This window comes from Orcinus orca, chromosome 16, assembly GCF_937001465.1.
Source record: "Orcinus orca chromosome 16, mOrcOrc1.1, whole genome shotgun sequence".
In the NCBI taxonomy this organism is placed as follows: domain Eukaryota; kingdom Metazoa; phylum Chordata; class Mammalia; order Artiodactyla; family Delphinidae; genus Orcinus; species Orcinus orca.
Genome location: NC_064574.1, coordinates 78,654,620 through 78,666,296, shown reverse-complemented (window position 1 = coordinate 78,666,296; position 11,677 = coordinate 78,654,620). Strand labels below are relative to the sequence as shown.

Genomic DNA, 11,677 nt, shown 5'->3' with positions numbered 1-11,677 from the left:
GGCCGAGCGGGCCGAGCCAGCAGCCGAGCTGGGGGCGCGGGCGGGCGGCATGTACCGGGCCCGGGCGGCGCGGGCGGGGCCGGAGCCCGGCAGCCCGGGGCGCTTTGGGATCCTCAGCACTGGGCAGCTCCGGGACCTGCTTCAGGATGAGCCCAAGCTGGACCGGATCGTGCGGCTCAGCAGGAAGGTAGCGCGGGGGGCGCGGGCGGGGGGCTCGGGGGACGGGCCGCGGCCTGCCGGACCTGCCGACCGACCGAAGGGCCGCACCGGCCGGGCCGAGGGGCCTCCGGAGCCTGGCACGTACGAGTGGGCCCGGTGGAGCCGCCCCCGGGGGAGGGGGCGCCCTGAGCTGGCCTGGGGCGGGTGGGCCGCCGGAGACCCAGGGAGGCGCCCGTGCACCCCCGGGATGGCCGCGAGGCGTGTCCTACAGCGGCTGCTCCAGGGAGGTGTGTTCCGGGGGGCGGGGGGCGGCTGTTTGTGGGGGCCCTGGCTCGCACACCCACGTCTGTAGGGCCAGAAAGGGGAGGCGCCTTCCATGGGGAGAACTAGGGGCCTGTGTGACACCTGGGGGGGCCGTTGGGAGGGCTTCCGTGGTCTGGGAGTGTAAGAGGGGGCTTTGTGTCTTCCGGTGGGGAGGGGTACTGAAAGCTGAGGCGTGTATTCCATAGGCCACCATAAGAGAAAGTTGTATATTTCACAGGAGATAGGCCCGGGCTGGTTGTCTGCGGGGGGGCAGAAAGGGAAAGTGTACATTGGAGGGAGGCAGGCAGGAGGGGCGTGTGCATCCTATAGGGGACAGATGGAGGGTAGTGCGTTCTCCAGGGGCAGGGAGTGGAGGCTCGGCCCGCCTAGTAACAGAAGGAAATAGCGTTCTCCAGGGCCAGGAAAGAAAGGGGTCTGCTTTCTGCAAGAGAAGGAAAGCTGGGAGCAGGTGCTAGGGGATCAGGGAGGAAAAGGGGGTGTGTATTCCTTGGGGTGTGGGGATTCCACTGGAGGGCAGAGGAGGGGGTGCGAGGGAAGAGAGGGGGGTTTGAGGGGGTGCTGTGCAGGGACAGGGTGAAGACATCACTGGAGAGTAAGAGCAGGGGGTGGGAGTGTTTTCGGCACAAACACCTGAGGAGGAAACAGACAAAGGCCTGGAATGAGAGGGAAGCTGCCCATGCATGGAAAATGGGACAGAGGAGGGAGGGGGACTCCTCGGGGACCTGAGCAGACATATTAATTGAAAATTAAAAATTAACTAACATTTGTAGAGGCCTTCGTAGTTTTCCTCACTTAAGTCTCACAACAACCCTATAAGGTAGATGTTTTTAGCTCACTTTGTGGAAGAGGAAACTGAGGCAAAGTGGGGTCTGGGCTCTTATCGTTCCTCCACCTGTTGGCTCGCCATCCTGAGACTGGGGCAGGAAAGCCAAGCTTTCGGCTTGGCCCGTGGGCACTGTCGCCCACAGTGGCAGTAGGTGGCCATGGGCAGACTCCCTGAATGGGCCTCTGGGCTCTTCCCTGCCGGCAGTTCCAGGGCCTGCAGCTGGAGCGCGAGGCATGCCTGGCCTCCAACTACGCTCTAGCCAAGGAGAACCTGGCACTGCGGCCCCGCCTGGAGATGGGCCGCGCTGCCCTGGCCATCAAGTACCAGGAGCTTCGGGAGGTGGCCGAGAGCTGTGCAGACAAGCTGCAGCGACTGGGTGAGGGACGGCCGGGAGAACTGCCTGGGGTGGGGGGCAGCTGGCCAACTGGCTGGGTGGCCTTGGGAAGTGCCAGGCTCTGAAGGTCGGGACTTGGGCAGACCTATTCCCCAGGCAAGTTTGAGGGGTGCTACTGCTGGAAAATTACCGAGTTGGGAAAGTGAGCAGTCGATGGGTAGAGCTGGGTTCGAGAGGCCAAAATGGGGCCCAAAACCCAAGGGCCTGGGGTGCTTTAGGAGACAAAGCCCCTGCTCCCTCTTTCGCACTAGGACTGGGGGGAGGAGCATAAATGGATCCGGCAGGCGCGTTGTGCAGATGAGGAAACTGAGGCTCCAGAGAGGGGAGGGGAAGCGTAGAATCACACACAGGGTCAGTGAGAGTCAGGTCTGGGCCCTGGGGCTCTGCTCTGTCTGCCCTGAGTGACAGGCCCTGAGGGCAGGGGCTAGTTCACTCTGTCCCTCTGTGGCCCTCAGAGGAGAGCATGCACCGCTGGAGCCCCCACTGCGCGCTGGGCTGGCTGCAGGCTGAGCTGGAGGAAGCTGAGCAGGAGGCTGAGGTGAGAGAAGGGGCAGCTGGGCCTGGGGACTGGGAGGGGGGCCCCATCCTATCATCATCCCCCTCCCCTCAATTCTTACATTGCAGGCTTGAGAGCCCCCCTTCCAGGAAGCCTGCCCTGAGTGCCTGGCTCCCAGGAGTGCCCGCTGCATTGCTGTCCACACTGGACACAAGGCCCACCGTCCCCACCTGTAACTTTTCCCCCAACTTCCTGTGAACATCTCAGGGCAGCTTAGGCTGGGTCTACAGAGGAGCTGGGACAGATGTCTCAGTGCTGGGTTGGGAGCACAGTGCTCAGTGAGTTGAAGAGGTGGAGAAGGAGGGCCCTGGCCCTGATGAGAGACACCTGTCTACTTCAAGTGTGTCTCCATCTCTGATCCCGCCTCATCCCTGGCCCAGCAGGTCTGGTGATAGTAAGGAAATCAAGGCTTGAGAGTAGAGGACGTTCATCCTCAGCACTGTGGCAGGCCCAGGCTGGAACTCAGGTGCCCCATGCCCAAGCTGTGGGTGGTCGCCATCGGGAAGGGTTCAGGGTGGGAGGAGAGAGGACCAGCCCTCAGTCTTTGGTCATGTTCCTCCCAAACTGTCCTTTCCCTCCTGTCCCAGGAGCACATGGAGCAGCTGCTGCTGGGGGAGCAGAGCCTGGAGGCTTTCCTGCCCGCTTTCCAACGAGGCCGTGCCCTGGCCCACCTGAGGCGGACCCAGGCGGAGAAGCTGCAGGAGCTGCTGCGGCGCCGGGAGCGGTCTGGCCAGCCAGCCCCCACTGCTGCTGCGGATCCCCCCAAATCCTTCCCCGCTGCCGCTGTCCTGCCCACTGGGGCCGCCCGTGGGCCACCAGCAGTGCCCCGGAGCCTGCCCCCCTTGGACTCCCGCCCAGTGCCCCCGCTGAAGGGCTCCCCCGGGTGCCCTCTAGGCCCAGCCCCTCTGCTGAGCCCTCGGCCCTCGCAGCCAGAGCCCCCCCACCGGTAGGATCCAGGGTATGGCTCCCCACTGGGGGGCCCAGACAAACTTGATGCGTGGCTCCTCCTCCTCCCCCACCGCCGGGGTGGGGGGAGGGGCAGGCCCCTCCCCCTGGCCCTAGGCAGGCCCTGGCCCTGGAGGCTGAACTGGGGAGGAGGGTCACCTGGAAGATGCCCAGAGAGAGGGCCGGGAGTGGGGTGGGCAGGGTATTATGCCTCTGCCGCTGAGGAAACTCTGCCTTTTTCTCCCCGGCTGGGGCCTCCCGGGTGATGGGCCAGCCCCAGTGAAAGAACTTTACTCATGGGGGCCTGGGAAGATGCCCACTTCCTTCAAAGGCCCTGCCTAGGGGGCCTATCGCCCCCTGCCACTCCACTAGGCTTGCACAATGCCAAGGCTGACAGGAGTGTTTTCCATCATGTCCTGAGCCTACCTTTCCCCCAGTTCTGGGGTCCACCACCTAGGAGCCAGGTGGTCAGGCCCCGCTCATGCTCCAGACCCTGGGGCAAGGTAGGCCAGGGGCTTCTGACCTGCACCAGGTGAGAGTGGGCCCTCCCCCGGAAAGACCATTCTGTATTTTTCTGTCCCCGTCTCCTTAGAATGGAAACTTTTTGAGGGCAGGTCCTTGTCTTTGTATGTTCTGTCCCCAGCCCCGCCTCCCAGGGGCCGTCAATAAATGTGATGATGAGGATGACGATGCTGCCTGACTTCTCTCTGCTCCCTCATCCAGCCACTCTGCTGTTGCAGCCTCCACATCTCAGCTCCTGTGCTTCCTACTCTTGAGATGCCCTCCTTTCCTCTCTGCCCATCCAAAGCCTGGCTGTCCAGGTCCAGCACTGCTTCTGCCTCTTCCATGAAGCCTTTTCTGATTACCAACCCATGGGAGTCTTCCCTAACTCTTAAACTTCCCAGCACTTCTGGCCAGAAGCACACTCTGCTCCATCACAGTTCTCCAACTGCCTCACCTGTATGCACCTTCTTTTCCTGGGTGGCCTGTCAGCCCAGTCAGGATGGTAGCTGCTCCTTCTCTGGCCTGCCAAATGACCACCCCCACTGAGTGATGGAGAGGGTTCCACAGGGCTGAAGCTAGCTGTCTTCAGCTTGGGTAAACATTAGGTGCCCAGCTTGGCCGATGACTGTGGACAAGAAGATGAGAGAGTGGGAATACGTCTTGGATCAGCTTAGGTCAAGTCTAATGAGATGAAGTTTGGCAGGAAGTCACAGAAGGTCCTGCAGGTAAGAGGGGACAGTCAGAGTGCTGCAGAAGCTAACGTGATCTTGGTCCATGTTAGTGGGGCTATAACCATCTAGAATGAGGCAAGTGCTGGTTTGGCTTTACTTTTTACTGAAGTTTTAAACTCTAAGGGAACCCTGAAACAGCACCTTTGGAGTATAATGAGAAAGAGGATTGGGGCTAAGTCCCCTACGGAACAGTTGAGGGATCTGTTTTACACACAAGTATGCGATGGCTAGCCTCTGAGTCTCTAAAGGACTGCTTCACATAGAGCAAGACGTTAGAGTCAAGACCAACGGGTGGAAACCCCTGGGAGCCAGATTTTGGCTCAGTATGAGGCTCTTGATCCACGGGTGCTGCGGCTGGTAGGCTGGTCCCCATCCCTAAAGATGAGTGAGCAGCACCTGAGTGACTGCCTGATGAGCTCTTAAGAAATACAGGCAATAGTTAGAGGGACTGGCCCATCCGAGCTTTTGGAAGCCCAAGTCCAGTCGGATTCACCCCCAGCAGGGGCAAAGCACTGACAGTGCCCACTTGAGAAGCTTCATCCCACAGTGGCTGTGGTTCTCCTGCTCTCACTGCTAGCACTTGACGTGCTGGAGACAAGGGACGCTGGGGAGGACACCAGGTGCCTGCCTGAGATGACAGAAGACTGAACAGCCCCAGAAGACCTTCCACATTCTCCACACAGCCTGGGGCAAGCGCCTGGCCTCCCACTCTGGTCCATTCTTCTAGGGAGTTTTTCGTTTGTAACCAAAAGGAAGAAGGGCTAATGGTGGTCATGCCTAAGCCTCCCTCCACTATTGTGAATTGGGGAGCAGCCTCTACAAGGCAGAGGCTAATGTCCACAGTCTGGTTCAGCCTCCCCTCCCCAGGGCAGATAAGAAGAAGAGGAAGGAATGACCCAGGCAAGGGAGGGACTGGGAAGGGAGAAAAGTTTTATCATGAGAACCAGATGGGGTCTTTCAAAAGGCCTTCCACACCCCTCACCTTCCTTAAGAGCTCAGACTCAGTTTTAGAGCGCACAGGGAGTGAGGCCCTCTGTATTCAGCTCCAGCATGAAAAACACCAAAGACCTGAGGCAGGTGGGTATAGATACCACCAGAGTGGAATGGGCCTAGTTCTGGGCCATGGGAAAGGCTTAGAGTTGTATGGTTAATAAACTTGATTAACCCCTCTGCTTGACGGTACATGGAATATTCTGGAAAGTTCCAGGCAGTCTGGGCTCTCCTGCCAGATCACTTCTGGAACTTTCTATTTCCAGGTCTGGGGTCACAGGGAATGCTCCTGGCTGTAATCCTCTGTGAGAGAGAATAAACTTGAGGTAGACCCTCAAGGGGCCCATGAGAAAGGTCCTACCTATTGCAGGCCACCAGTGCTTTTACAAACCAAAACCAAAACCAAAAAATTGCCCAAAGGGCTTCTCTCATGGCTCAGTGGTTAAGAATCCACCTGCCAATGCAGGGGACACAGGTTCGAGCCCTGGTCCAGGAAGATCCCACATGTGGTGGAGCAACTAAGCCCGTGCACCACAACTGCTGAGCCTGTGCTCTAGAGCCCGCGAACCACAACTCTGAAGCCCCCGTGCCTAGAACCTGTGTTCTGCAACAAGAGAAGCCACTGCACTGACAAGCCTGCACACTGCAACGAAGAGTAGCCCCCACTCGCCGCAACTAGAGAAAGCCCACACACAGCAACGAAGACCCAACACAGCCAAAAAAAAAAAAAAAAAATTGCCCAAATAACAAAACTCTCACTCCTTTTTGATAAAAACAAGGTGTTCCTCCCCCTCAAGAAAGTCTATGTGTACCTCCTTGTTTGGAAATCACTAGCTTCTGCATATTTTCCTAAGCCTCCCACCTTGTTTTCCAAATTTGAAACATAATAACATTAAATGTACTTTTGTGTGTGCCTGCTAATCAAGGCTTACTGAGCTCAACCTTTACCACTGAATCATGTGGTCACTGCAAAGCCATGGCTAAGAACTTGCCCCTGACCTCCCAGGCTAGAGAGAATCTGATGGTTTCCAAGAGGCCAAGCTGGACTAGCTGAGGGTTTATCCCAATTTATACAAGGATTTTACACAAAAGATTGAGTGCAGGAATTGGTGTTATTGTACCAAGGGACCTCTGGCTTTGTTTGGGACCTTGCCACTGCTGTAGAACTCTCAAAAGATTCTTCTTGTCCCACAATGAAAATAAGACTTATACTCTGCCTCCCTGCATAAAGTGTGAGCTCTTTTAATAACATAGGAGGTAACCTAGGGATCTGCAAATTCAAATGCCTGTAGGGGCCAGAAGGTTACAGTGCAAAGCAGCTCTGTTTCCACAAAGTACACCCTTCCCCATTTTCCTGGAAATGCATGATCCCCCCCCTTTTTTGTTTTTCCTCTTAATAGACATGGGATACAGAGAGAGATTTCTCTAAGAGTAAAATGGTGCAAGTGTGTGCATCACGGCCTCTGACACATCCCCTCTGCTGGTGAGAGTGCAGGGGACCAGGGAGCAAGGTCCTATCTGAAAGGCAGACCTTACAGCTTCTCCCAGGCTGTCACGAAAGTATGGGAGGAAGCTCAATGGTGGCACATTTTCTCACTTTTGAGAGTAGTCAGAAATCTAGATTTTTATGCAAAGTCTTCCAAGTTTTGAATATTGCCTAAAGTTAAGACACTGTGCTAGCCGCAGCCAAACGCTGTGTGCAGGTCAGCTGTGGCCTGTGAACCACGAATCTCGGTCAGTTCTTCGTCCTCTGGAAACAGGCCTTCTTTTGTCTAGCAGCAGTCCCCTCCCAGGACCGAGGATGTGAACACTGACAGGGCAGAGGCAGGATGGGAGGGCCAACCCACCTCAAGACTGGCGACGGAGCCCCAGGTTTGTATAGCCTTAAGAGACAGTGGCGAGATGGCTAGATCCATAGTGACGCTATGACCTTACAACAGATGGTGAAGGTGAGCTCTCTGCTTCTGGGGGATGAGAGCACCTAGCAATCTCCAGCATATGCAAGTTCATGAGGTCCAGACTCAGGTCTTGCTACCACCCTAAAACACTAACAGAGGGACCCCAGCTGCTTTGCACAAACCCGATGGCCCCCAGGGCTCCAAGCCTGGCCTGAGAGCCAAGCCGCTGAGGGCAGGCAAGGCGCACCTTCTACAGTCCTGCTCAGGGGCAGGAGACAGTGTGTGACCTCATCACAGGGCTGAGGAACTGAGAGGGCAAAGGCCAGGAGAGCGCACTGAATTCCAGGGAGTGAAGTAACACCACTACTTACCAGCTGTCCCTTCTCTCAGCCTCCCTTCATGGGATCTGGTGACATTCCTGGAAGCCCAAAGGCCCGAGACAAGACCCCTACTCCTCGCCATTCTCCATAAGCAGGTGTGGTGGCCACTCACTTGGGCTCCACCCTTGGTGTCTCAGCTTCAGGCTGTGGCTATAAGGGATGGAGATATATATACATGGTCAGTAATGACCACCGGACAACTCACTGGCCTAAGGTAGGCTATTCTTATTCATCTTGGCTCATGCTGGGACCATTACAGAGGGCAAGGCGCACTCAGTGAATGAGATGCCAGAACCGCAGAAGGAAGCAAGAAATCTTACTCCTTCAGCCCTGGGATGTGTAAAGGATCTTTTCACCCTGCAATAAATAAAGGACAATGGAGGGGAAAACAGTTAGGCTCGGGAGGAATAAAATGAAGTCCTGATCAAGCCCAAAGACACTATCACAATTGCCTAGACATGTACACCTTGATTCCTATGTTCTTGTCCGCCTCGCCCCATTAGGATCTGTGTGTGCCGCTCACTCAGCCTGGCACTCTTCTCCACGCCTTACCCGATGAGCACAGCATGGAGCATGCTGGGCCCCTCTTGTCCAAAGTCTCTCTTCCTAGGTCCAAACTTATAGTTTTGTTTCAGTTTGTGACCAAAGGGAGAAAAGGGACTGAAGCTGACCATGTCTCAGCCTTCCTCCTCTATCAGGAACTGGGGAGCAGCCCCTAGAAGGCAGGGGCTAATGTCCATGGCCTGGTTTAGCCTCTCCTCCCCAGGGCAGCTAAGAAGCTGAGAAAGGACAACTGCAGGGGGACCAGAAAGGGAGAAATGATGTAACAGGAACCAGGTGGCGAGGGTCCTTCAAAAAGCCTCCCACACATCTCCCCTCCCATGAAGAACCCAGATTGAGTTTCAGGGATGGTAGGGAGTGGGGTCTCTCAGAGTTTAGCTCTGGCCTAAAAAAAACAGAGGCAGGCAGAATGGCACTATAGAATAGAGTGGGCCTAGTTCTAGGCCTAAGGAGAGGCTGAGAGTTGGATGATTAATAAATTTTATTGACTACCCTGTTTGGAGTTGCATGGAAAGTTCCAGAAGTTTCAGAGTCTGGACCCCACTACTCCAAACCTTCTGGGTCTACCTCCATGTTCTGGGGCCCAAGGGAATGTTCTTCACTGTGATTTTCACTGAGAGAAAACGAACTTGAGAGATCTGTCAAAGAGCCCATGAGAAAGATCCCAGATTATCACAGACCACTAGTGCTTTCACAAACAAGACCCAAAAGAACCCCAACTCCATTTGATTGAAACTTTGATAGAATCTTGTCCCAAGGACACTGTTATGCCCCAACTCCTTGGTTGAAAATCACCAGCCTCTGTACTTTTTACTAAGCTTCACTTCCTGTAGTTTGTGTTTTGAAAAGACTTTCCCTCTTGTTTTCCAGATATGAAACATAGTAACATTAAATGTTCTTTTTTAAAGTACATATGCCCTTTCCCCCAAACCAAGGCTTCATGAGCCCAGCATGTCTGAACCAGAGTAGGCTTAAATCTTTACTACTGAATCATATGGTCCCTGCAAAGCCACGACTAAGAGTTTGCCCCCAACCTCCAAGGCTAGAGAAAACAGAATGGTTCCCAAGAGACCGAGTTGCACTAGCTATGGGTTTCTCCCAATTTATCCAAGGACTGCCACAAAAGATTGAGTGCAGGCACTGGTGTTAATATAGCAAAGCACCTCTGGCTTTGTTTAGAACCTACTTAGGCCCTTACCTTTGCAGAAGATCTCCTGCAAAGGTTTTCCTACCCCACAGCTTTACGCTCCACAGTACATACCTGAGTACCTACCATCTCACAGCTAAGCCACACCCCACGTGCAGTGATTCACGGTTAAGAGAACTGGATTACCACAGCTCTAGCCAAGTGACAACCCACTGCACCAATTAGGAAAAGAGGAAACAAAGAACAACCAAAAAACCCTCAGCCAGCTCTGAATAAGGAAGTGCGCTTCCATCCTGTGCCTCCTGTCACTCAACAGTCCGGTCTACTCAAACTCCCCCAATTCCCACAGCTTCAAGTAGCCATGTTTCAAGGACTTGGCTTGTAGGACCTGCGATAAGCACTGCCAGCGAAACAGGAGGCTGGGCCACACTCAGGTGACTCAAAACTCCCAGTTCGTTGCTCTATTTTTGGGAAGGGAGGAGCTGCACAGTTAGCAATGGGGCTGGCTGGTCAAGGGATGACCAGGCGCCAGGCACAGTGTCCCAAGGACAAACCTGACTCTACTGGCACTATATATATATATATATATATATATACATATATATGTATGTATGTATGCATGTATATATATATATATTTTTTTTCTTTTTCCCCCCTGCTGCTGCACCATGTGGGATCTTAGTTCTTCAACCAGGGATTGAACCTGTGCCCCCTGCAGTGGAAGCACGGAGTCTTAGCCACTGGACCGCCAGGGAAGACCCTGGCATCATACTTTAATCACTGAGCCTATTAGAACATGGATAATCAAGTGTGACAGACCGAAAGAGAGCAAACGATTTGCTCCTCTGCCATCACGCCCACAGAGTAACCTCTCCGAGGTCATACATTAGATAAGCATGGGAACAGGAAGGCTCATTCCTTACTCTCATGACCTTGCTTTCTTTCCCACTCACACTCACCACCAACAGAAGGCGGAGTGGGGTCTGACCACCAAAGAATGGCCAGGTTCCCACAGATCACATCCTTACCCTACACTGGGTCTCACCTGTGGCTTGGGGAACTCACAGAAAGACAAGTTTCTTATCACCCCAGAATTTTTCTTTTGGCAGTCACAATTGGTCACATTGCACGTTTCAAGGTTACAGAGGAGCCCCACGCTACACACGTGGGGCAGGAGCAGACGAGTCTTGCTCGGAGCTTTACAGGAAAGCCACAGCAAGTGTTCCAGAAATTGACATCATCTGGAAGCAGGCACCCCAGGGCCTCCAGGAAACCCCTCACTCTCGGGCTTTCGGGACTCCTCATTGGGAGCCTTTTTCTTGGGCATCAAAAAGCCTCCTTTTCTGGACCAGAAGGGTAGGGATATGCAGGTCAATGGCTAAGCTGGCCGGGTGGGGAAGGGAAAGGGGAGAGCAGTTCCTTCGGACCCCAGTAGAGGTAGACAACAGCAGACAATGGAGGCAACGGGTTCAAGAAGACAGGAAAGGCCGTTTTCTTGGGGGTTGGGGGGGCGGTGGCGCGGCTGCTCCCCTTCCCTCCGCTCTCCGATTAAAAACGAAAACCCATGATGATGAAAACTGTGAGCAGAACCACGAATAAAGCCGTGTCTCGGGCCTCGTCCCAGCGTAAGCCTTTCTTGGCCTGGTCCTCCCGCTGCTTGCGAAGGGCCTCCCGCCGGGCCCTCAGGCGCCGCTCGCGCTCCAGCTGCTCGCCGTAGTGCGCCTGGTAGAAGGCGTCAAAGTCGAACATGGTGCGGTTGGCTCCCGACGAGGCCTGACCGCGGCCCTGGGTCCGAGAGGCAGGCGGCTGGGTGCGGGGCGAGTCGGGGTCGGTGGCGGGCGTCTTGGAAGGCCGGACCCCGGGGCCACGCAGGTCCTCGTCGCTGAGCAGGCCGCGGTCATACTTGCGACGCAGGGTGGTACTGCCCAGCACCACGTAGGCCTGGGAGATGCGCGTGAACCGCTCGGCAGCCTCGGCGCTCCCGGCGTTGCGGTCCGGGTGGTAAAGGAAGCTCTGCCGGTAGTAAGCCGCCTTGATCTGCGCCTGCGTGGCCGTGGAGGGGACGCCGAGCAGCTCATACAGCGCCGTGCGCGAGTACGGGCCGTCGCTCCGGGAATAAGTTCTCGCTTCTAGGCCCAGGCCCAATCCCAAGTTTTGTGGAACCCCCCGGGCCTGCCACAACCTCCACAGTAATAGCCGTGACCATCTCACATCGCCCTGGGCGGCCATCTTGAATGAGTCAGGCGGGCGGTGCAAGATGAA

At 55.5% G+C, this 11,677-nt stretch overlaps 3 protein-coding genes across 4 annotated transcripts in view; 1 reads left to right on the top strand and 2 right to left on the bottom strand.

Moving 5' to 3' along the window:
- MLXIPL (MLX interacting protein like) overlaps positions 1-10,600 on the bottom strand; it is a 54,748-nt gene extending 44,148 nt beyond the window's left edge. Inside the window, exons 1-2 of one of the 2 annotated variants that reach the window (XM_049699719.1) lie at positions 10,461-10,600; positions 7,699-7,857 (exon numbers count right to left, since the gene is read on the bottom strand). In XM_049699719.1, coding sequence (XP_049555676.1) covers positions 7,699-7,789 — 91 coding nt within the window. In that variant the 5' untranslated portion in view covers positions 7,790-7,857; positions 10,461-10,600. Of the gene's footprint in view, positions 1-7,698; positions 7,858-10,460 lie in introns of those variants that run through there. The other variant, XM_049699714.1, reaches the window with a different exon arrangement.
- On the top strand, positions 50-3,311 carry VPS37D (VPS37D subunit of ESCRT-I). Its single transcript, XM_004268792.3, has 4 exons — positions 50-187; positions 1,514-1,685; positions 2,159-2,241; positions 2,847-3,311. Exons 1-4 carry the CDS (start codon positions 50-52, stop codon positions 3,207-3,209), a joined length of 756 nt encoding a protein of 251 aa, XP_004268840.1. The 3' UTR covers positions 3,210-3,311.
- On the bottom strand, positions 10,046-11,666 carry DNAJC30 (DnaJ heat shock protein family (Hsp40) member C30). Its single transcript, XM_049699735.1, has one exon. The coding sequence runs from the start codon at positions 11,642-11,644 to the stop codon at positions 10,964-10,966; it is 681 nt and encodes a 226-aa protein (XP_049555692.1). The 5' UTR covers positions 11,645-11,666; the 3' UTR covers positions 10,046-10,963.
- Between the last annotated feature and the right edge of the window lie 11 nt (positions 11,667-11,677).

What these genes read in the sequence shown, in the direction of transcription:
- DNAJC30 (XM_049699735.1), bottom strand. Translation starts at nt 11,644, where the DNA reads ATGGCCGCCCAGGGCGATGTGAGATGGTCACGGCTATTACTGTGGAGG.
- VPS37D (XM_004268792.3), top strand. Translation starts at nt 50, where the DNA reads ATGTACCGGGCCCGGGCGGCGCGGGCGGGGCCGGAGCCCGGCAGCCCG. An exon ending in AGACAAGCTGCAGCGACTGG is followed by an intron (nt 1,686 to 2,158) that starts GTGAGGGACGGC and finishes TGTGGCCCTCAG; the next exon opens with AGGAGAGCATGCACCGCTGG. An exon ending in AAGCTGAGCAGGAGGCTGAG is followed by an intron (nt 2,242 to 2,846) that starts GTGAGAGAAGGG and finishes CTCCTGTCCCAG; the next exon opens with GAGCACATGGAGCAGCTGCT.